The 24,552-nt window shown below is 44.9% G+C and overlaps 1 protein-coding gene across 11 annotated transcripts in view; it reads left to right on the top strand.

The window, feature by feature from the left end:
- KIF1B (kinesin family member 1B) overlaps positions 1-24,552 on the top strand; it is a 145,595-nt gene that overhangs the window by 98,818 nt on the left and 22,225 nt on the right. For 8 of the 11 annotated variants that reach the window (XM_032301545.1, XM_032301546.1, XM_032301549.1 and 5 more), the window contains 15 exons: positions 830-923; positions 1,946-2,094; positions 3,956-4,134; positions 4,792-4,929; positions 6,110-6,358; positions 11,456-11,574; positions 12,934-13,019; positions 13,357-13,486; positions 13,667-13,829; positions 16,871-16,961; positions 18,522-18,640; positions 19,257-19,312; positions 21,382-21,490; positions 22,877-22,943; positions 24,180-24,264. In XM_032301545.1, the coding sequence (XP_032157436.1) occupies positions 830-923; positions 1,946-2,094; positions 3,956-4,134; positions 4,792-4,929; positions 6,110-6,358; positions 11,456-11,574; positions 12,934-13,019; positions 13,357-13,486; positions 13,667-13,829; positions 16,871-16,961; positions 18,522-18,640; positions 19,257-19,312; positions 21,382-21,490; positions 22,877-22,943; positions 24,180-24,264 (1,834 nt within the window). The remainder of the gene's footprint in view (positions 1-829; positions 924-1,945; positions 2,095-3,955; positions 4,135-4,791; positions 4,930-6,109; positions 6,359-11,455; positions 11,575-12,933; positions 13,020-13,356; positions 13,487-13,666; positions 13,830-16,870; positions 16,962-18,521; positions 18,641-19,256; positions 19,313-21,381; positions 21,491-22,876; positions 22,944-24,179; positions 24,265-24,552) is intronic. The other 3 variants (XM_032301553.1, XM_032301552.1, XM_032301551.1) reach the window with 1 other exon arrangement.

The raw sequence follows: 24,552 nt of genomic DNA, 5'->3' as shown, positions 1-24,552 counted from the left end.
TTAGACATTTTTTCCTTAATCTTTCCCCACCATGAAATTTTAATACCTCAGATGTGTAGTACATCTCTTTATATACTGTATATATATATTTGTGCTTTATGCATAAAAAGAGTAAGATTTTTGTATCCTTCAAGAACCATATTTTTACCCTCTTCAAGGTGATACCACCCCCACTGAGGCATCGAGTGAGTAGATGGAGAATTGAAGGGTACATCTGATTTGTATTACAATAATACATTTTGTATTATAATAGTATATTTTAAAATATCTTTCTTGAATAGCTAAATACAGTCTATACATTATTTTGGCCCGAATAGCACCGTGATCTTTTGGTTACCTGAAGGCTGTATCCTGCATCCTACAACTGCAAAAATAGCAAGTGTTCCACCCGCAGAGTTCAGAGTCCATGGTTCCCATCCAAACAGCTGATCAGAACTATTGGCGATCCTGGTGAATTTTCCAGTATTGTTTTTTTCTGGAATTCCTTGATGAGTGAAGGCTCTACGTAAATACTACTAGGAAATAAATTTAAGGGATCCACGTGTTTTCCTGCTCAAAGTACCCCCTGGCTGGCCCTCAACCCCAAATAAAGAACTCTTAAGTCCGAGGGAGTAGAAAGAGATGGCAGTTCGCTTTCTTCCGCGTTTACCCCATCTTGTGTGCTTTGTGGGGTTTTCCTCAGGATTTCTCCGTATGTGTTTTTATCGTTTCCTGCCTGTCTTCCCTTTGTGATCTTTTGCTCTCTGCGCTTTCCTCAACCCTGCTGTCATCCCCTCCCTCTGTCCACTTCCTCGCTGTCCTACATGCCCTCTCCTCTCTTTTCATCCAGGACTATGAGAGTAAGTTGCAGGCCTTGCAGAAGCAGGTTGAGACCCGCTCGCTCGCTGCAGAGACAACAGAGGAGGAGGAAGAAGAGGAAGAAGGTGAACCCCAGAGACGAGAATTTCCCTCTGTAGCTTTCGGTCGGTGCCGTCCCACTAGCCTTCCTCTGTGAGCAAAGCTGGACTTGATCACAGATGACCCTACCACTTACTGATGTTTTACCGAGCCAGGTTAGAGGGGATTCAGAAGATCCTCAGTGCGGAGAACACAGACTGCGCTCTCTGAGGTGGGAGAAGGGCCGACCGTGTCCGTCGGACACAAGGTTCTTAGCGCGGTCCTTACAGGAGTCTCTTAGGCAGTTTACAGATATTGTCTCAAATTACTGTACATGTGAAGCTCATGTGTATGTTACACATAAATATAGGGCCTTATCTTTGGTAAGATATTCTTTTATTTACTGACATATGGTTTACGCCCAGGATTACCCAGAGAGGACTTTGAACTCTATTAATGTATATTAAAGCCACCTCTGGCAGATTTCTAATTCTATTGCTTAGTCATGCCTACCTGCTGTAAATTTTTCAGAATTTCTTAGCTGAATCGGGGCGTTAATTGTTTGTTATTTCCTTGTGGTGCAGTATGAATTCTGCCCCCGGCTTGTTTCTCCACCCAGCCTCCCAGTAATCTCAAGGCTGCAGATTAACTGTGGAGAAACTCTAATTTATATACTAAATTCTTTACCTTTTAATATTGAAGTAAAATATGACCTTTTTATTTCTTGTACTAGCAAGAAAAATACATAGCATATGAAGTTGTATAGTATACCGTAGGGTTCTTCTTCATTATAAGTCACGTATTATATGACATTTTTTAAAAGGAAGAGAAGTCTGTATCTTTCATGTACTGTTTTAAAAAGAATTTTTTTTTAGGTTTTCTAAAATGTATATACTGCCTTCATAATATCAACAGAATTTCGTAAGCTTTACTGAAAAGCAGAAAACAAAAGCAGCTGAATGGAGAACTATGGGCACCTAACTTGATAAGAGAGACGAGGTAGAGGACACACGTGATTTCTCTGTAGTGACGAGATCCCCATTTGTTACGCTTCGTCTGCTCTTTTCAGCTGCTTGGACACAGCATGAATTTGAGCTGGCCCAGTGGGCCTTCCGGAAGTGGAAGTCTCACCAGTTTACTTCATTAAGGGACTTACTCTGGGGCAATGCTGTTTACCTGAAGGAGGCCAACGCCATCAGTGTGGAACTGAAGAAGAAGGTATGGAGGCGGGAGCCCGTGGGTCATCTGGAAGCGCACATGTCCCTCAGGGGATTGTGGCTCTCATCTTGAATTAGCCTTTCCCCTGGGTGAACTCAGCTGCTGTTGGCTGTGAAACAGGGTTATATATGCCTTTATTCACTGTATGTGCCTGGAACATAGAAGGTACTCATTAAATATTTATTACACGACTTTTTTTTTTTTTTTTTTTAAAGATTTCATCTATTTATTTTCAGAGAGAGAGAGAGAGCCCAAGCAGGGGGGGGGCAGCAGAGGAAGAGGGAGAAGCAGGTTACCTGTGAGCAGAGAGCCCGATACGGGACTCAATCCCAGGACCCTGGAATCATGACCAAAGCCAAAGGCAGACAGACGCTTAACTGACTGAGCCACCCAAGCATCCCAATTACATGACATTTTTAAAACAACTTGTTTTCCATCTTATTTACAAATGAGGGGATTGTATTCCAACAAGAGCTAGCAAAACTTTTTTTTTTTTTAAAGATTTTATTTGAGAGACAGAGTGAGTGAGAGAGAGCACACGAGCAGAGACAGAGGCAGAAGGAGAGGGAAAAGCAGGCTCCCCTGCTGAGCCTGATGTGGGGCTCGATCCCAGGACTCTGGGATCATGACCTGAGCCAAAGGCAGATGCTCAACCAGCTGAGCCACCCCAGTTCCCCAAGAGCTAGAGGAACATATTAATAGGAGAACGCTATCCTTGGGTTTTGAAAAATCTCAATTTTCTTTGAGTTTTCAATCATGACATTTGCACCTATAAGTCCTAAGTGCCCTTCCTGGTCTAGGCCAGTGTACACAGGGGGCAGGTCCTCTGCACTCAAACAGCCAGGCTCCAGTTCCAGTTTTTGTATTGACCCCAGCGGCTCTGTGCCTCCATTCCCTCATTCCCTCAAGAGGAACTCTGCAGCGGCCCCTGCCACCTAGGGTTCTGTGAGGCCTGAAAGAAGGAGTAGATGTAAAGAGTTGAAATAGCTCTCAGACTTGAAAAGGCAATAAATGTTACTGCTTTTCCTTATTACCAGAAGGTCACACCACACCTTAGATTTGCTGCTTCTCCGTGTCCCGCTGTTGAACGGAGGCTACTAGAATGACAGCGGGGTCAGTGGGCAGTGTCACGTGGCAGGAAAGAGCACAGAGGGCTCAGCCTTGGGAGATTCATTCTCTTCCTCTAGGGCTGTATTCTAGTGCTGTACAACAGGGGAGGATATCTTCCTCATTCAGTCTCACCAGCCCATTTCATTTTGTAAGTATTTACCCCTCTCTTCAAGCAGACAAAGTACAGGCAGGGGACTCTGTCTTTCCTTCTTGCTGGTGTATCTGGCATTTACGTGATACTCGTAGGTGAAAATACAGGGCGGTAGCAAGACATAAATGACACGATGCACGCAAAGCACTTTCCATGTGGTAAGCACTTCTAAGAGTAGCACCTCTGCTTCTTGAGTTTAGGATGGAAAACCAGCTGTGACATTGCTGTAGGCTCCCCCTCCCCCCAGCCCCACCCCAACACGACTCCGTGAGAAGCTAGAGATGTCCTCGCGGGTCCAGCTTTTGTTCTCTTATGTGAGTTCCATCAGCCAAAATGTAGGGACTGAGATTTTAGTTTGTGTAAAAACACTGTGCTGGGCTAGGAGAGCAAAGTCTGTAAATAGCTTAATTTGAAATTAGGATGGTTCTCTACACCTGATACACATGTGGCCATTTTTCCCCAGTTAATCTCAGGCTGTTCACTGAGCACATACTACACGTTTGACCTCTTTCCCATAGGGTATGATTCTATCGCCTCATTTCCGAGGCTGACTTGCTAAAAACGTTAAGGCCATTGGGATGGTTTCTTCTTTCCACATAGGTGCAGTTCCAGTTTGTCCTGCTGACGGACACGTTGTACTCCCCTTTGCCTCCGGAATTACTTCCCACTGAGATGGAGAAAACTCATGAAGACAGGCCTTTCCCTCGTACTGTTGTGGCTGTAGAGGTCCAGGATCTGAAGAATGGAGCGACGCATTATTGGTCTTTGGAGAAACTCAGGTATGAAAAATTCCTCATAAAATCAGTTGTGTTTTATTTAGGAAATAATAAATTGCTCGGGTGGGCTCCCTCAGACTCTCCGCTGTGTGATGGCACTGTTGCTTCCTTTTCTGTGGTGCTGAATGCTGTTGCTCAGCGGGGCTGCCACCATCCGTCCATCTTCTGCTAAATCAATGAATCCCGCTCTGTTGTTGCTTGTAGATCAGATTTAGATCTGCCCTCCGTAGACCCTCTTACATTTTAAATGTTTCAATATTATGATACCTAGTTCTGCCTTGGGTCTAGTAATCATTTATCTTTTCTGTTCTGGATCTGGTGAAACAGGAAAGTTACAATATGGTTTCCTTTGCCTTTAGCATGGTGAGATATTTTCCACTGATCATTATATTTGAGATGTCATAAACCACTGAACTGCGTTTCTCTTAATGTTCAGTAGCGGTTAGGTGGCCATCTTTTACTTTGGTGGCTTGTCTCTAGACTCAGACACTGTGAATACTGAGCATTTTGGGTTTCTCTACTTTGGGTCTTCATTCTTTTCTAATATCATTAAATGATGGGAACAGCTTTTTTGTTTTTAATCTTACATGGAAGATACTTCCAGAGTGAAATTTTGATGCAATCTCATGATATGAAGCAGAACACTTTGTGTTTACGCAGGCAGAGGCTGGATTTGATGCGCGAGATGTATGACAGGGCGGGCGAGGTGGCCTCCGGCAGCCAGGATGAAAGCGAAGCCACCGTGACCGGCAGTGATCCCTTTTATGATCGGTTCCATTGGTTCAAACTGGTAGGAAGGTACGTGATGATTTCATCAGTGTCTTCTTTTTAAATAGTGAGTGATTTGTTTAAAACCTCAGCAGCTATTACAGAGAGTTAGAAGAAAAAGTGTGCACAAATGCTCCACATATAATCTTACCCATCCAGACCCAGCCACTGGGTCATGCGGAAAACTTCCGTACGCTTTCTTCAGTATGCGTCCTTGAGTCTCGCCCTTGATCCGGAGTAATTGACAGCCTTCCCTGCCTCTTACAGTTGAAGAGCAGAGATTTGCAAGAAAAAGAAAACCTGTATCTGTATCCTGCACAGTTTAAAATCAGTATGACTTACAGCTTACCAGCTGGCAACTAACTTCTTGATTTGACGTGTCCTCTTTTTTTTTTTTTTTTTTTTTTTTTTTAAAGGCAATTTATCTCATGTTAGTCTTTGCCATGGGTGAGCCAACTGCATATCTTGGTCATCTGCCTGAGCCTCTTTTGTGAATACATAAATTTCAACATGTAATGAAAACAAGTAGTGCCCCTGTGAGTCCAGGTTCTTAGAGGTTTAGAATTTAAAAAGCAGAAATGTAATGTAATATGTTTTGAGCTTAATGATTTCGGAAATTGAATTTTCAACTGCGAAAATTTTCTGACAGTTTTACAGGAACTAGGCCAAAAGAAGGAGCTGAAGTCCTAGTATTTTGTAGAAATAAAGTTAAATCTGTTCCATTCCACTCTGTTAGTAGAGTGTTTCTGAAGAGTTGAATTGGCCAAACACATCTTATCCAAGCAAGGCCCATATTTGCTTTGCCGTACACTACTCCATCCATTTTGTTTTCGGCTCCGAGATGACATGGGAGTTGGAATAAAGATCTGTACTTTTTTTATTTGACCAAATGTTGAGTGGCTCCTTTGAGGCTTGGCTGCTGATCTTTTGTGTGAACTGGAAAATACAAGCATTTTTGCAGCACACATTTTACCTGGGATTTTCTACTCATGTATTTCCTTTGCTTTTCTTATTCTAAGGACCAGTCCTTGTTCCTTTTCACCTGAACCAGATGATTTATGCTCATTTTATCCTTTTGCTTTTCCACTTGCTTTTGGTGTGTTGATTCCCCAGTGGGTTCTGTCCTGTGGACACCTATAGCTTCCTGTTTAACCAACTGTTCCTCTCTCCTTCCTTGGCTGTGTCCCCTGGCGTCTTCCCTGGTGTCTAGCTCCCCCATTTTCCACGGCTGTGTGAATGAGCGCCTTGCTGACCGCACGCCCTCCCCCACTTTTTCCACGGCCGATTCCGACATCACTGAGCTGGCTGACGAACAGCAAGACGAAATGGAGGATTTTGATGATGAGGCATTCGTGGATGACGCCGGCTCTGACGCAGGGACGGAGGAGGGATCAGATCTCTTCAGTGACGGGCATGACCCGTTTTACGACCGGTCCCCATGGTTCATTTTAGTGGGAAGGTTGGTGAGGTTATTGTGAGAAGGGCAAAAAGGGACCAGCTCTTGGTTTAAAGAGGCTCCTTGTGCAATTCGGGATGACGTTCCTTAGCAGATCCCATTTGTGTCATGCCGATCTGGTGAGGGAGAACCCTCAGGCCGTGTCTGTGGGGTAGTCAGTATTTGCTCGGTACAGCCTATGGCAGAGTGTGAAGGCTCTCCGTGGAGGACCCCTTGTCTGAACCCCCCCACTCATTTCCCTCTGAAGGGGAGAACCCCAGAGGAGAAAGTAATTGGAGCTGAGTCTAGTGATACAAGGTCAAAGAATGTTCCTGTGTTGTGATGCTTCCTTTTCGTAGGAATGTGAGTGAAGAAGCAGAGGGGGTGACATGAGAAGGAGAGCAGAGCAAGGCCAAGGTTGAAACAAAGGATGTGGAACACCGGCAGGAATCAAGAGAATAAAAGTGGAATCAGGAGTAGTGTTGGGTCACTTAAAAATAAAATCTAAGTAAATAAATAAATAGGTAGGGGGCGCCTGGCTGGCTCAGTCAGTAGAGTGTGCAACTCTTGATCTCAGGGTTGTGAGTTTGAGCTCCAAGCTGGGTGTAGAGATTACTTAAAAATCTTAAAAAGTAAATCAATAGGAGTGTGTTGGGTTTATTTTTTACCTACTTTGAGTCATGAAGAGAATCAGGAGCATGAAGTTTCCTTTTGCTTGAAATGGATGCCTTTCTTTAGCCAGTTTCAGTGAACCTACCTGTAGATCTTTGGCTTCTGCCAAAATTTTACCTATAGGTTTTATAATGATGAAGCTCATGAAGTTATCTGTTCACACCACCAACAATGGATATTTGTTCAGCACTGCATGAAACTGCTCTGTGTTAAGTTCGGTTTTCCAAGCTGAGGCCTTGTCTCAGATTCCATCTGTCAGTGACGCAGAGCTCTCCTCGTATGCCCCTCATACTGAGGTCTTTGTCTACACCCAGTCTTCGTGCTGAAGTAATTTTATTACAAACTCAGCAGTGCAGCACTCGCTGGATTCACAAAACCTGTGCAGGTTTTAAGGTATGAAATTGAATCTTAACAGTTCATTAGGGTCACATGTTGCTAAATGCTTTAAAAATAGGGAGTTATGCCAGTTCTCTAAAAATTAAAGCGCAGCACGTGTCCTGAGCCAGTAGGGAGGTAAGTCTCACACTGAGCTCATGGTGTGATGTCGGTCGCCTGGCAAGGACTAAATATAACTACTGGGGTGTACGGTCACTGAACTGGACAGGGGGCAGCACAAGCTTGCTGGTAGACACGAAAGCCTCAGCTGTGACCAGGGCTTGTAATGTAATATTAGACAGCCTTGGGAGTTTATGTTAGCGGAGCGACATCTATTCAGTTTTTCCATGCATAAGCATTAAGGGATTGTGCAGCCGTGAATATTGTTTTCTGCTGGTGTATTGCCAGAAATAGATGCCTAAAATTTCAGAGAAGCTGATTTATATTAAAACTGAGAGCAGTGGTTCTGTGTACCAATAATGGGACCATAGAGCTTTTTCTTATTTTATGGCTTTGTGTGTTCTAAAAGTGTTGGGAGTTAGAACTGAATTTCTGTCCCTAAACTGCTTGTCCTGGTGCCAGCTGCGCAGCTGCTCATTGTGCAGCGTCACACAGGGAGGAACGTGGAGCTTCGTCCCACGCGGTGCATCGCAAAGAACCCTGACCCTAGGAGATGTTTGCGGCCGCACGTCGGCTTCACTGAAACCGAGGCCTGTCGGGTTCTCAGATACAAATGAGGAGTTAGGTAGGAAAACGGAGAGCCTTAAAGATCTTTATCTTTTCGATTCTGTCATCCACACTAGCCAAGTGACTATCTTGGTGAAGAGTTCTCCAAAGCCTTTGTATTTGGAGTCACTTGTTGGAGAACTTGGGTCAGAATCCCACTTAATACGGACATTCACTGGCTTAAAATGTATGCATTATTTTCTCTACTGTTTTAATCATATCAGATTTAAGTCTAGGCATAACGCAATCAGCTCTGCTTTGATTTTCGAGTAATTTCCATATGTTTGGCTTCCCTGGTTCTACAGCTAACTTTAACTTGTGAGGAGGAGGTTAGTGGAGGGGGTGAAATCGTGGCCATCAGTCAAGTGGGGGATAGCGCTTTACTTTTCACCCTTGACTTCATTTCTCATCTACAATCAAAACTGATGACTATGCAGCTTCACCCAGATACGTAGTGGTCATTGTACGTATGAGAAGTAACTTCTTTCCTGTTTTTGTGATTCACAAGATTGGACTTCCCATATTGGCGTATAATTGCAAATACAATTCGCTTGTAAAATTTTCCACTTTCTTGTGAAATTCCATTTGTAGGTTTTGTTTCTTGGCCTTGGCTGCCTCTGGTGAATTTTGTATGAAAATGAAAAGAGCTTGTCCCTTTAGCTATTCTCTTATGGCATGCCGGGATGTTATGAACCATCCGTCATAATTTGGGATGAAATGTAACATAGTTAAGCTAGTCTTCTGGGTTGAAAGGGGGCAAAAGATGGTTATTCTGACACCTAAGTCTGAACTGACATTGTGTTCTGGAACTAGAACCATAATTACACTGATTTGTCTTCCTGTTGACCAAATTTGTTTCCCTTTTTGCTGTAACTTCCCAGAACTTGTGCTAATACACCCTTTACATCTCCCCTCTCATTGCTGTTCTCCTTCAGTCTGCTAGGGCCAAGTGTAAGGCCTCTCAATAATGCAGAGTATTTATAAAAATTCCAGCTTAAAAAACTTCAGAGGAGAACTTCTACGGCATTGACCTTGGGCAAAGGACAGTGTTCCAATAGTAATACAGGGAGAGCTGGCCAGCGACCATGCGGTTGTGTAGCCCCTGTGCCACTGCCGGAGAATCACGGAAGTCTCTTTTCTAAAACGGGAAATACACAAGAATACTTTCTGTCCTTTCACCTTTGGAATAACCATTGCCATAGGTGGAAAGGAGATTCTTGCCTAAGTGTGTGGTCAGACAGTACTTTGTTGTAATGCGTGTATGAACACTATACGCAGTGCCTTCAAATGGGAAGCTTTTTGAAAATTAGAAACAGGCATTCCTGGCATAAGTATAAAAACAGCTATACAAATTAAGTATAGTTAGGAACCTAAACATGTTCTCTATACTTAATATCCATTTTGAGTATATCTTCGAAAAATCAACCTAGTATATAAAGTTGGATCGCTTTGCTTCTCTACCTCTGGTGTAACCCATTTTTCTGGAAAATGGTCCACTTCTGATTAAGGATAGAGGACAAGTCATGTACATAGACGCTCAGTCACGTGGATTGGATGTTGAGTGTACTTAATAAATATGCCAGACCCTCTGTAGACAGCGGTAAGCAAAATCAAACATGAATCCTGCTCTCTCGGGTTTGCAGACTGGTGGTTGAGACAGACAAACAGTCATATAGATGTAAATCATAGCAGTGATGGAGTCATGTGTGTTACTGAGATCACTTAGCGCTGGGGGAGCCTGTCATGAAAGTATGTTCAGAGTAAGACCTGACCTGCAGTTGTGAAGTTAAAGGCGTGAGGTGGGCAGTAGAGTTCAGGGAGGGCTCCACGCCGGGGACAGGTACGTGCGGTGACTCTGCCCCGCCGAGGCACCGAGAGCGAGCCAGTGGGCTGGAGTCATGAAGAGCTGAAGGTGGCCTGTGTGGTGCTGACTGGGAAAGGGAAGCCGTCCATTTGGTACTGTGGGCCAAATTCTTCGTCTTTAACCTCTGTCACAGTAACCAATACTTGAGAGTCTTGTTTGGAATCCTTTTTAGAAGACTTTCATTTTTAAATTTTTATACAACATAGCTTTAACCCTCTGTTTCTTAGTATTTCTTTCCCCCCCTTTGGAGCAGACTGAAAGGGAAGTAGACTTCATTTGATCTGATTCAGTGTTTTACTTACAGTTGTTTTTGTTACAGCTTTCATTCACATTTCATTTATGCTCTTTAAGTTTTATTAACATGTCTTTTTCTGTGGTGTACTTTGTCAATTTTCAGTATTTTTTTCATTACTTTGAGTTGAAATCCCACAAATCCACTCCATCTCCCATTTCTCTTTGTTCTAAGGCAGACTCAGAGCAGGAGAAGAAGCAGACAGGCGTGTGTGTCACGTTCGGTTATGTTTGATTTCTTCGTGCCAGTGTTTACTCTCTGTCTTGCTTTGTGTTCAAAGATCATATACCCGGTGGGAAGACAAGAGTAACAGTCGGAACTAGATTCCGTATCACAGCCACTAATTGAAATGAACTTGTGATCACATTTTTATTCTTAAAAAAAAAAAAAAATCAATAGATACAAAATAATGAAGTAAAACGAGCACAAATGCGCTGGGACTCTGCTAGTTTGTTTGAAGTAGATGATTTTAGTTCTCTAACCTTCCTTTCGTGTTGCCATTTCTGAGTTAAGTTTTGGACTCCAGGAACAAAAGCAGTCCTTTAGGGATGAGCTGTCTTTTTCTCCCTGGATATCCGTCTCTGTGTCCAGCCAGAGTCTCCTATAAGCTTTCTCCTCAGAAACTTCTGGCTGCAAACCCTCTTTGCTCATATGTGTCAGTCACCTGCCTGAAAAGAATAGTCATTTCCTAGAGCATTTCCATAATGCTGTGACTTGAAATCTATTTTAGAGTTATTAACTGTATTACAGGCCCATTTCCTTCCTTTTTTGTCTCCCAATTTCTGGTTTATCTCTTGGGAGAAATAAAACAAAACACCTTTATGTTAAAAGGTTAAGCTCTTCAGTAGGTTCCCTTTTCTCCACCTTAGCAGTATCCAGAGGACAGTCCTCTTGAAAGTCTACTTCCAATTGTTACTCTTCTACCTCGGCTAGCCATTTTTTTTTTAACTTGTCATTTTTATAGGGAGTAATTTGGTGTAAGTTGGTTTTTGTCAACTGCTTTACCAAGCGTTTGCATTTCTTTCTGTATTCTCTCTGCCAAAAGAGCAACAGGAGGCAGTCTGGTAGTACAGAACAGAAAGGTGACCTTAAGACAGGGCCTAGAAGCCCTGAGAATAATTCTCGGGAATCTGAAAGCCAGCTTCTCTGCCTGCGGGGTGCTCAGATGTTTTCTCCCGGTTTCTGTCTCTAGGGCGTTTGTTTACCTGAGCAACCTGCTGTATCCTGTGCCCCTGATTCACAGGGTAGCCATCGTGAGTGAGAAAGGTGAAGTGCGGGGGTTTCTGCGTGTGGCCGTACAGGCCATTGCAGGTAGGTGACCTTGCCCTCGCGTGAGAGCTGTGGGTTCTTCGCCCAGAGACAAGGCAGACCAGTTCTGTGTGGGCCACACTTGAGTTGCATGATGGTGTGTCTGTCTTGGAGAAAGCTTTCATTGCTTCCTTTTAGTTATCATTCCCCCGTTATCATAAATAGATTCTGTTAGTCTGGGCCACAGCTATTGTGGAGTAGTGGGATGAAGGGATTCCTTTAACATAAAGAACAACTTTTAGGGGCGCCTGGGTGGCTCAGTGGGTTAAGCCTGGGCCTTCGGGTCAGGTCATGATCCCAGGGTCCTGGGATCAAGCCCCGCATCGGGCTCTCTCCTCAGCAGGGAGCCTGCTTCCTCCTCTCTCTGCCTGCCCCTCTGCCTCCTTGTGATCTCTGTCTGTCAAATAAATAAATAAAATCTTTTAAAAAAAGAACAACTTTTATAAAAGTCATTTCTAAAACTGCTTCAGAAGTAACAAAGGATTTTCAGGACCTTTCTTCTGCGTCATTTTCTCTCATGGTACTTGTACCAGACATTTCAGTCCTTGGACTACTGCTTTGTTGTTTATGGATCAAGATTCTGCTATTTTACACTTCTCCAGGATCCAGCCTACATTCTGAGGAAAGAATTTGGCCATTTCATATAGTTTCCAGATGCCCTGCGGTGTGGAGTGGCCTTGCAGCTTTTCCCTGTGGAAATCTTTGGCACGGCCACCAGGGTCGACTCTCTGCCAGTTTGGGCAAGCACAGTCCCATACCTTCAGCTGTTCGTTGGGTGGTATTGCATGTCCTCTTGCCAAGGGAAGAGACCGTGTTTCTAGGTGTGACATTTGAACAATACCAAGAATAAAACCGATTCCTTATTAAATAGTCTCATTTGAGCTGAGAAGGTTGGCAAATACACCTCTGCATAGAGTTGGAATCAGCCCCTGAGACTTCACTGCTTCCGGCTCTTCCTTTCCTTTTTTTTTTTTTTTTTTTTTAAGATTTTATTTATTTATTTGACAGACAGAGATCACAAGTAGGCAGAGAGGCAGGCAGAGAGAGAGAGGAGGAAGCAGCCTCCCTGCCAAGCAGAGAGCCCGATGCAGGGCTCGATCATAGGACCCTGGAATCATGACCCGAGCGAGCAGAAGGCAGAGGTTTTAACCCACTGAGCCACCCAGGCACCCCCCCCCCACCCCCGGCTCTTTCTTTCTTAAGCAAAAGCTTGTTCTTCAGCATCTCCTCTTACGAAAGTCTTCGAGCTAGAAGGCTCCACCACTTTCCTGTTTATTTTATAATCCAACAAGAGCCATTCCTCTGGCTCCATCATAGACTCATTTGATCCTTCTCTTTTTTGTTGTTGTGTTTTCTACTTAGCGGATGAAGAAGCTCCTGATTATGGTTCTGGGATTCGACAGTCAGGAACAGCTAAAATATCTTTTGATAACGAGTACTTTAATCAGGTGAGAACCCTTCCAGGGAGGGAAAAACTCATAGAAGGAAAAAGCAGAAGACAGGTTTATAATAAGGGAGGATGTTCACTAGCAAATAGTTCTTCTGGCCAGAACTACAGAAGACAGGTAACCACGGGCTTGTTGCATGAACACAGGACATGTCTAACAATTACAGAGGCAAAGACACTATGACACTAATTCTATTTTATTACATTTTCTCAGGCAGCTCTTAATCCACATACTTTTCCAGCCATTGTTACTTTTGGGGCAAATAGACAGGAGGTTGGGGGAAATACGCTGTCGTGCTGCTTGATCAGCTACCTCCCTGCTCCTGCCTTGTTTTCAGAATGACTTTTCTTCAGTTGCAATGACTCGTTCTGGTCTGTCCTTGGAGGAACTGAGGATTGTGGAAGGACAGGGTCAGAGTTCTGAGGTCACCACTCCTCCGGAAGAAATCAACCGAATGAATGACTTGGGTACGTAGACAGAGGTTACTGTGATGGGGGACGTTCTCAAAGAGGGCAAGATACTGACCATCATCAAGGGAGATAGTTGCTTTCATCGACTAGGAATGGAAAGCGTGCCCTCCTCTCTCCTCTTTGAGAGTCGTCTGGGCCATATTTGAACCGTATGTGTGTTCATTTGACTCTTTCTAGATTTGAAGTCAGGCACTTTGCTGGATGGTAAGATGGTCATGGAAGGGTTTTCTGAAGAGATCGGCCACCACCTGAAGCTGGGCAGCGCCTTCACTTTCCGAGTGACTGTGCTGCAGGCCAGCGGGATCCTCCCGGAGTATGCGGATATCTTCTGTCAGTTCAAGTAAGCCCCCCTCTGCCTGCCTGCCGTGCTGGGGACCCAGGTGACAGCCTTTGTGCGCCACCCCTGTGCTTCATTGCTTCAGTCTACATATGCGAAGTGGGTGTTTTTTTTGTTTTGTTTTTGTTTTTTTACCCTATGTGAGGTGTTAATACTCTCAAGAGGGAAACAACTAGCAGTGTCTGAAGTAAAACTGCTTTCTTCACTCCAGGGGGCAGTAAGAACCAGAAACCTAAAATGGGATGAAATCGAGTTCGCTGTGAGGAGGGGTGTGACCGTGCATCCTGCTAAGAGGGTTCCACAGTGGCCTGTCCCCCCTCTGCTGGAAATAACAGGCTCTGATGTAGATAAGCCTGTTTAATCATCTTTTTAATGCTCTTCATGGAGAAATATCTTATTAATAAACAAGTCTGAAGGCCATGAATTATCCAGCCACCAGTTACGCCTGTTCAGTACTTGGAGGAAAAAAACCTTGCAAATGACAGTAAAATTCCACGTCAACTGAAAAATAACTACTTTGTAGAGATGTGACTGGTTTCATTCCTTAGCCACTTACAAACTCTACCCTATAACCCTCTGGAGTTTTTCTTCTCATAACTCTCCTTGGAAAACACTCTTTTGACAGTGTTAACTTTTAATACCTCCAGACATCAGGATGTTTTTTCATGACGGAGGAAGGGCCACAGTACAAGAGCGTGTGTTCCCCCTCCACTCAGTCCTGACGTCCACAGCTGGCCCCTGGCGCCACCAGGAGGCTCCTCGAGAGTTCTGCCATCCGTGTCGTTCAGCATGTGCCTCTCTGCACATCAGGGGTCCTCGTACAGTTGACAAAGCACTGCCTTTATGGAGATTTTAGCCAAGAATCAGATGTGATTACTGCATAGTAAGCCACTGATATCATTTGCTAGAACTCACAGATGTTGTTGACATATTACCTATCGAGTGTTGATTGTGCCCCGTCAGTGTGTTTTCACTAGTAGCCCGAAATTAGCATGGGGATGGACTTAGCTAGATGACCCTGTTGCTTTGAGCTTTCATTATTACACTAGTTGGGCAACTGAAATTTTTTCTTTTTTTTAGATTTTATTAATTTGAGAAAGAGGGAATGAACAGGGGAAAGGGGAGAAGCAGACTCCCCTCTGAGCCCCCAACCTGGGACTCAAGATCATGACCTGAGCCAAAGGCAGACGCTTAACCTACTGAGCCACCCACGCACCCCACAACTGAAATATTTTATGGAAAAGACCTACTTGGTTAACTGGCATCGGAAATGCCAGTAATGTCATGTTGATCTTTTTTTTTTTTTTTTTTTAAAGATTTTTTTATTTATTTGTTAGAGAGAGAGATACAGAGCACAAGCACAGGCAGACAGAGTGGCAGGCTAGAGGCAGAGGGAGAAGCAGGCTCCCTGCCGAGCAAGGAGCCCGATGTGGGACTCGATCCCAGAACGCTGGGATCATGACCTGAGCCGAAGGCAGCCACTTAACCAACTGAGCCACCCAGGCGTCCCTCATGTTGATCTTTTTGTCCTAAAATCTCCAGCACGAGAGTAGCCTCTCCAACTGGTGTTAGCTCTGGATGGGAGGGAGTGTTGACTCCTGTTGAAAGAAGGCTCAGATTGTTCTTGAGCTTTTACAGACTCGCATCTGACCTGTATAGAGAAGACACAGCTGTCGAGCAGTATGAATGATTTTAGGCATCACCAGTGTGGAACCCCAGGATATTTGTCCCTGCTCTAAGCGGAGCACTGAAGAGTATAGATCCCAAATCAAGTAATGCCCCTGGCACATACAGCTTATGATCTGAAGAGGGAAAAATTGGAAGGGAAAAAAAAGAAGTACAAGGAGCGGGGTACCTGGGTGGCTTGGTCAGAGTAAATGTTTGTATTCAGTATTCTTTAATTCTACTTCTGTTTATTTCAGACTAATAGGGAGGGAGAGAGAAGTAAAACCCCACTATCTGTGAGCATAAATAAACATAGTCTATTGCTTCACAAATATTTCAGGGGTACCTTCTATATCTGGAGCACTAAGGAGATACTCACTGTCTTTTGGGGACACAGGCATGTAAACGTATTATTACAAAGAGTGAAACCCTTGCTACTGGAGGAAAATAGGTCCGTAGTACTGTGGGAAGACACAGCTATTTGGGTGAGTCAGGGAAGACTTCCTGGAAGAGGTGACACTTAAATTTAATCTTTGCAGGTCATCAGAGACTGTCCTAGGCAAGAACACTAAACACAGGCTTTAATACTACTTTATGGAAGCTTGAAACTGCCAGATCTTTTCTGCACAGAATGATTTCAATAATTTCTATTCTCAGTAAAAATAATGTTCCTACAAAGAAACAGGAAGTCACTGAATTCACTCTTGATGCTTTCGGAGATATTCTTGCATGTGTGTCCACAGAGCTAAGTGGTCAGGGTCAGTTAATCTTTTAGTCATTTTTGAAATAAAATCTAAAAGCTGTCTGAGTGATAATGGAAAATATATATCACAAGGAACTATGAATTACTTGGTTCAGTTAAAGACTCTGCTTAAGTAGGCTGCTTTTTTCCAGAGGATCCAAGTCAGGTTCTTTTTTTTTTTTTAAGAGGGAGGTGGTTGGAGGGGGCAGAGGGAGAGAAAGAGAGAATCTTAAGCCGGTTCCCCCTCCCAGGTCAGGGCTCTATCTCACAACCCCGAGATCATGACGTGAGCTGAAATCAAGAGTCGGATGTTTTAACCAGCTGAGCCACCCAAGCACCCCTCCAACTCAGGTTCTTTTTTTTTTTTTTTTTTTTTTAAGATTTATTTATTTATTTGACAGACAGAGATCACAAGTAGGCAGAGAGGCAGACAGAGAGAGAGGAGGAAGCAGGCTTCCTGCTGAGCAGAGAGCCCGATGTGGGGCTCGATCCCAGGACCCTGGGATCATGACCTGAGCCGAAAGCAGAGGCTTTAACCCACTGAGCCACCCAGGCGCCCCCAACTCAGGTTCTTAAAACAGATCTTGATGAAACTGTGTAATTTGAAGTTCATGTGTCCTGTTTTTTTTTTATTAAGCTTTTTGCATCGTCATGATGAAGCATTCTCCACTGAACCCCTCAAAAACAACGGCAGAGGAAGTCCTCTGGGCTTCTATCACGTGCAGAATGTAAGTGACATGGACGTTTTTGCCAGAAGAATTGCAGGTCTAGGGGCTGTCTGAGATGCTGGTGTTAGGCAGTCGACCTGTGTGGGCGGCCTTTGTCTTTCGCAGCCCTGGAAGGAGGATTATCCAAGCTGCGTGGTGGTGAGCGTAGACAGTAGAGGGAGTGGCCAGAGCGATGAGGTAATCTTCAGTGGTCCGAGTGGCCAGCCTTCTCGAGTTACAGTGGGCCCCAGGAGTGTGTGGGGGTTGGGCTGCCCATAAAAATGTTCCATCAGTAGGAATGTAGTGCGTTGTTTTTAGTGTTTCCTTCCTAGAAAAATGAGTAGATTTAATATGAGTTTTGATTAAGTTAACGTATTGTCCTTTAAACTATAAGACACTTAGATTGCTCAGATGTAGGAAAAATTAACTTATCTTTTGTAGATAAATTAAGATTCAGTCTCTTTTCCTTGCTGCTGATCATATGATGAATCCATTAGTGCCCTTAGAGCTGTCGTTTGTAGAGTAAGACCACCGGCATTCCGTCTCTTCTAGGAAGGGTCGCCCACACTCGACTCAAAGTCTGCAGCCTCATCACAATAGCTGACGTTCCCTGAGCTCTTATTACATCTCAGTTATTGTTCCAAAGGCCTTTTTTGTGTCTTCATTTATGTAATCTTTACCTTTATACTGTAGACCCTCATAAGCCCCATATGACTGCTGAGATGACAGGCACGGAACAGTTAAGGTCACACGCGAGGGTGACCGAGCTAGGAAGAGGTGGAGACGGGGTTGGAGCTGAGCAGTGTGGCCGTGGTGTTCAGGGTCTTCACTATGACGTGACACGCTCTCCTTCTCTTGCTAATGGTAGGAGCAGGAAGGACAACACTGAAAATGGAACAGCAAACACAAAACACACTGTTTTCTTTTTTAGGTTTAATTGAGTGAATATAAGCATGTGCATATCTGATAAATATTCTCTGGGCTAGTGCGCACAAGGACTGGGGAGTAAGGATGACTCACAGAGGATTATGCCCCAAAGAGCTTAGGGGAAATCAAATGAATATTTAAACAGCAGTAGCACTCGATCATAGAAAAGTATTCCTTAAATGCAAAGGGAGTAGAAAGAAGGCAGGGTCATTTCCGTTAGTGGGAAGATACTTTAGTTCTGTTGGGAGGAGAAAGGAGGTGGGGAACTTCCGGAAGGACACAGTGTCGTAAGAAAAGGTGGGTCAGACTCGGTATTGTACCTGGTGCCTGGTCAACAGGGGCAGGCCTTCCAGGCAGAGCCGTAGCCTGGGTAAGTCCTCAGGCATCCCAGGGAGTGAAGCTCAGGCAGGAGGAACAGCAGGTGAGTTTGAGCCGAAACAGCACGTGTGTGAAGGGCAGCAGGTGTGTCAGATGACGGAGGGTCTTGAAGGCCTGGAGCTCGGTAATGAGAACCAGGGAGGAGGCCCTGTCTTGGTATGGGAGGCCTGCGGAGTCGAATACCCAGCACATCCCGGCTACTCTGAAGTGCTGACTTTCTGTGTGTGTGTTACAGCAGATATTTCCCTAATCTCGCTTGGCTTTATTCCTTACTAGATTGCGGTGGAGGTCACCGAATCGTTTGTGGAATATATCAAAACCAAGCCGATAGTATTTGAAGTCTTCGGGCACTATCAGCAGCACCCGCTTCATCTGCAAGGACAGGAACTGAGCAGGTTTGAACCAGATAAGCAGCGATTCTCGTTGATCTTACTGTTGTTACTGCCGCTTGCTGGGAAGGAAGAAATCTTTGAAGGGTTTAAGATAATTGAAGAACAATTTTCTGTGTTATCCGATGTTTCCTCTGTAGAAACATCAGCACCTTTTTTCTAAGCCACCGAATCACTAATGATAGGTGAGGCACACTGACGTTCGCTGGCTGTCCTGGAGGACCGTCTCTGTGCTGGGAAGAGACTTTGAACAGGATAGAAAGCGAGGTGGCGTAACGCGAGTATTGTGTGTAATGATTCCTCACTACCCAGAGTGTTAGGAAGCATGAGCTGTAGTGGAGACATCACAGGTGGTGAGAGCAACGGTGGGGCCTTTTGGGTGATCGCAGAGTGTCAGTGTTAACAGGGAAGTTCTCATATTTCACTAATTAGCTGGGACCCACAAGGGGACTTTTATTAAAATATCTGGTTCTCAGTTTCATGGTGGGGATTATGTCTGGTGCCTGATACTCTGCTTTGTCGGAAAGTGCAAATTATCTGTTTCTGGAGGGGATTCGAACATGCCGTTACTGTCCACATGAGACCCTTCCTCAGCCTTGAACTTTGTTTCCTTCCTTCGCAGCCCACCCCAGCCGTCTCGCCGCTTCTTCCCTCCACCCATGCCACTCTCCAAGCCAGGTGAGCCCTTCTCTGGGTGACACGGCTCTTACTCGGGTCGCTTTTCAGACAGAAATAAGTTTTACATGCCCGCTGCTCTCCTGTGTATCTTTACATGTTCCTGTGTCCAGCAGGAACTGGAATTCTAGGTTCCTGATTTAAATAAGTAAGAAACGGTTGGGCTCCTTCCCTGCCAACTTTCTGGTGGTCTCACTGCGGACTTTGATAAGCTCCCTGTTCCTAAATCTCTCTGCTTTATATGTAACTCCTGACTGTTGGGTGACTGGGCGCTTCTTTGCATCTCAAATGTATTCTGCATGTTCACTCATCTTGTTTTGCTTTTTCTTTATTTTCATCCTTTTTTCCTCATTGCCCCCTTGCCACCCCCCCACACCCTGTACTTGTTCCCCACCTCTGTACTGCTGCTCTCCATCCTGCCTTCAGACCATGAGAGAAAGATTGAACTCGTTCGGTTTCTCATAGCTGACTATGTGAATGTGCATGTGTTGGACGCGTTTTCTGAGCACGCCAACGCGCTTGCTTCCTCCGCTGTTGCCACCTTCCAGGCTGGGGCGGACCCAGGGCCGTCTTTTCTCTCTCTGCCAGTTCCAGGCTGCCAGAGTGAGAGGGCACCCAAACGACATGGTTAGTAGCTGACCTAGCTCTGCCGTAGATGTAGAACCACGCTCGGGGGCTTATCCTAAAGCCTGGCTCTCTGTGTAGGAAACACACATCGCTGTTTGCTGCCTGAACCGGGCCTAGGGTCTAGCACGTTGCCAAGAATACGCTTCCCTTGGAGAGATGTGAGGACGCACCTTCTCTGATCGGGCCGCTTTCCCCTCACCTGCAGGGGTGGGGCGGAGTCCCTTTGTGTTTGTTCACTTGGGTTCTTTGCAATGTTTCTTCAGTTTTAAAGATTTTTCCTAGTAGATCGTTTTTTTGTTTTTGTTTTTTTAATGCTTCTGATTTTGCTTTTTGGCCCTCAGATGACTGCCAGAGTCAGTGACACTGATTTTTTCTTGGCTAGCAGCACCAGCTCAGGTGGAATTCAGCCAGAGTGAATCATGCACATAGGCTAACATTTGACTAGGGCTGTATGAGTCCTCAGGCCCCTTTAGATATCCTGTGACAGTGGGTCCTCACGATACCTCTTCAAGACTGCGGGCTAATATCCTAATCTGCTTCGTGTAGATGAGGAGACTTACTCCCAGAGATTCAGCCGAAGTCGCCTAGTAGTTAGTGGCTGAATAGTAGTCGGTCCCAAGTCACTGGACTCTCCTGCCGATGCTCCCAGGTTCTGAGCAGAGAACGTGCACACTGGAATCACCTGGAGGGATTTCGGTCCTCTCAGAGGACTGAGTCCTGCCCATAAACAGCGTGTCATGTAATTGCCCGGGCTTTGCTTTAAGAGCCCACGTGCAGGCAGGTTTGGGAAACTCCTGGGCTGGAGCATGGGTCTTCCCTCATGCGCTGCAGCTTTGAGGAGACCCTCTGAGGTGTGAGGCTCTGCCCGCACCGCGTGATCCATACCACTTCCTGCTCTGCCTGTCACAGAAGAGAAGAGTCTGAGGAAGGTTTTTGAATGGTGTCGTGAGCACTTTGACTCTGCACAAAACCTGTGTTCTTGTGAACAGATACTGTTTGCTGAGAGGGAGAGAGATACCAACTCTCCATTTTCCCAGTTCTCTCAGTTCAGAGGCACTGATGTCACTGATGGATGTTTATCTGGGTCTGCAGATTAAATCTCATTTAATCTACATTTAAATCTCACCCTGACTCTTTTTTTTTTTTTTAAGATTATTTATTTATTTATTTGACAGAGAGAGAGAGAGATCACAAGTAGGCAGAGAGGCAGGCAGAGAGAGAGGAGGAAGCAGGCTCCCTGCTGAGCAGAGAGCCCGATGCAGGGCTCTATCCCAGGACCCTGAGATCATGACCCGAGCCGAAGGCAGAGGCTTAACCCACTGAGCCACCCAGGCGCCCCTCACCCTGACTCTTGTTACCTTTCCCGAGTGTGTCCTTAAAGAACTTATGCTTTTACTAAGTAGACTTGGACCGTATTTTGACATTTTTCTAAAAACTTTTACAAGTTCCAGCTACCAAGTTAAACACCATGAGCAAAACCAGCCTTGGCCAGAGCATGAGCAAGTATGATCTTCTGGTTTGGTTTGAGATCAGCGAACTGGAGCCTACAGGAGAGTAAGTCTAACTTTATAAACTTTTAAACAAAGCCTAGGTTTTTCAAAGTTAGAAAATGTAATTTGGAGTCTCTTCATATTCAGGTTAAAGACTCATTGTCATTTTCGAATTCCAGTTTTGAATTGAATTTTGGGTGGTGTTGGCATTATTTTTTGAATTAGATGTTGGTCAAAGAAGTGACTATCCAGAGTAATAATTCGCCTTCTTATTAGCAACAGCAAGAACACGGAGACTGGCACTTTGTACCAGGAAAGAAAACTTACGGACGGGTTCTGTTAGCAGCAAAGCAAAGGGAGTCACAAACATGTTGCACAGAATGTAGTCAGGACTTTAACCTTAATAATCTCAGTGAGAGGACTGGGGGCAGAACGTCTCTTTAGACCAGGGTTTCTCAGTGCTCGCTTCGGCAGCACATATACTAGACCAGGGTTTCTCACCCTTGGCACTGTTCGGGGCTGGATAACCCTTTGTCCTGAGCTGTCCTGTGCATTGTGGGATCTTGAACCACATCCCTGGCCTCTACCCACGAGATGCTGGTACCACCACCCCTCCAGTGTGACAGCCACAAGTGTCTTCAGACATTCCACATCACCTCCAGCTGAGGACTGCTGACCTAGATCACAAAAATCAACATCAGCTTCCTTCCTCTGTGTGAGCTGTGTTAGAGTGAGCGCTGAATGTGATAACATGTTACTCATAGTTGTCTCTAAAATGCTCTTGGAAAAACACATAAAATAGATCCCCATTCCGCAACAGAGGGAAGGGGCTGTATCAGTTCATGTAAAGGGTGGGAATAAATGTTGTCTTGAGGATAATGCTTAGTACCGCCACCATGATCATCCCCGTGGAACATTTTTTGAGTTCCTGCTTGTGAGAGAGTATGGCTGTATCAGTACTGTATTTAACTGTAAGTAGTGACGTTGCTTTAAGAAATTGTGCTTTCCATAGACAGATCTATAATGTGATTATAACTTGCATTATGAGGGAGACATACTTGCGGTAAGAGGGTCTACTGAGTTCATCGCTTTCTGATTCTTAAAAACTGCCTGAAATCCGAAACAATCCCTTTCTTCCCTGCTGACACTCCTGTTGCTGTTGTACGTTTATTTATGGACTGTCCGTTGGGCAAGCGGGGGGTGTGGAGCCGAAGGACGTTACTGTGCTGGGAGCTCTTCAGTCTCCCAGCACAGTGAGGGTGCTGTGGCGTGGATAAGTGACAGGGTTCATTAAATGCAAACGACTGTGTGATGAAGTGCCCAGATGGTGAGGAAGACAGGGGAGACAGAGACCACAGGGGCTGTAGCGACAGGGAGGGACTTGCGGGTGAGGTGACCCTCAGCACCGGCATCCCGTCTAACTGCTTTCTTGCACGTTTCTGTTTTACAGGTACATCCCAGCTGTGGTCGACCACACAGCGGGCTTGCCCTGCCAGGGGACGTTTCTGCTTCATCAGGTACTAACAAGGGAGCCAGAGAGGCCCTGAGGGAGGGACCCAGAGCTCTTTCTGTTTCTCTGCTTGTCCTCTCCATTCTAGTGGATATGGGGATTGGAGAAACCTTGTCCTCTTGCTGCTTCTTCTTTTTCTCTTTCCTTTTTTTTGTTGGTTTTTTAATGTTTCTTCCTCAGACCTTGACTTATATTACACCCTTGCTTAAATACATAAATATATTTTAGAAGACCTATTTTGAAAAATATTTTGTTTTATTCAGTTACTGTAATTTGTGCAGCTCCCATGTCATTTTTTTTATTTTCTTGTATACAGTTTTCATATTTGGAAACTGTGCTTTCACAATTAAAAGTTTTGTTTTGCTTTATTTTTAAAGATTTTATTTATTTATTTGACAGAGACACAGCGAGAGAGGGAACACAAGCAGGGGGAATGGGAGAGGGAGAAGCAGGCTTCCTGCTGAGCAAAGAGCCTGACGCAGGGCTCGATCCTAGAAATCATGACCCAATCCAAAAGCAGACGTTTCACAGCTTGAGCCACTCAGGTTCCTCTTCCAGTTAAGAATTCTTAATGGAGGGGCCCCTGGGTGGCTCAGTTAGTTAAGCCTCCGCCTTCAGCTTGGGTGGGGTCGAGCCGCACACCAGTCTCCCTTCTCCCTCTCCCATTCCTTCTGCTTGTGTGCACTCTCTCTCTCTGTCAAATAAATAAATAAAATCTTTTAAAAAAACTTTAAAAAAAGTTTTTAATGGGGATAGAAGATGGTCGTTGCAGTGGACTAAAAATCTGGCCATGAAATATAGGTCCTTCTGTGGTAAATCAAAAGTAGATTCGGTCATTGCTCAACAGTTCTTGACTGGGATGCCTGGCTGGCTCAGTCTGTGGGGCTTGTGATTCTGGATCTCAGGATTGTGAACCCAAACCCCACGTTTTGCATAGAGATTACTTAAAAATAAAAATCTTAAAAAAAAAAAAAGCTTATGACCCAGGTGGGCATAGGAGCTGAGGGTCTCATATTCTGGGTCATATGATCTGGTCATCTGTTTTTAAAGCCATGTCAGAACCTGTTTTTTCCTCAGCCCCTGACCTATATCCCTTTGTTTAGAGTAACAGTGGGGACAGCATTCCTCCCCTCTCTCCAGACCTTCCCCCCTGCCCACCCCTAGACTGTACAGTTCGGAAAAAGAACACAGGAGGAAATCATTGATTGTCCCAGCTAAATTGCAACCTGACTCTGCTACCTAGGGCATCCAGCGAAGGATCACAGTGACCATCATCCACGAGAAGGGGAGCGAACTCCATTGGAAGGATGTTCGTGAGCTGGTGGTAGGTGAGTACGTTCCATCGGCTGAGGTTGGAGCCAGGCTTTTTCAAGGAACACGGGGAATGTGGGGTACAGGTGCTGGAGAACACAGAGTGTGGAGGACATGTGGCCTCGAGTTTGAAGCTACTCTTGTTTCTCAGACCCCATGGTTAGGGATAAGGCATTCAACCAGCCATTGTTTTACTCAGCTATTGTGGGAATGGCTCTGGGTTAGAGGCTCACAGAGGGCAGAAGTTTCTGCTTGTTGGGAGTTTAGTTGGGGAGACAGCATATGTATGTTTAAAACAGTTGGGG

Source organism: Mustela erminea, chromosome 10, assembly GCF_009829155.1.
Source record: "Mustela erminea isolate mMusErm1 chromosome 10, mMusErm1.Pri, whole genome shotgun sequence".
Classification (NCBI taxonomy): domain Eukaryota; kingdom Metazoa; phylum Chordata; class Mammalia; order Carnivora; family Mustelidae; genus Mustela; species Mustela erminea.
The sequence above is the reverse complement of the archived record's forward strand: the minus strand, read 5'-3'. Positions and strand labels throughout refer to the sequence as shown.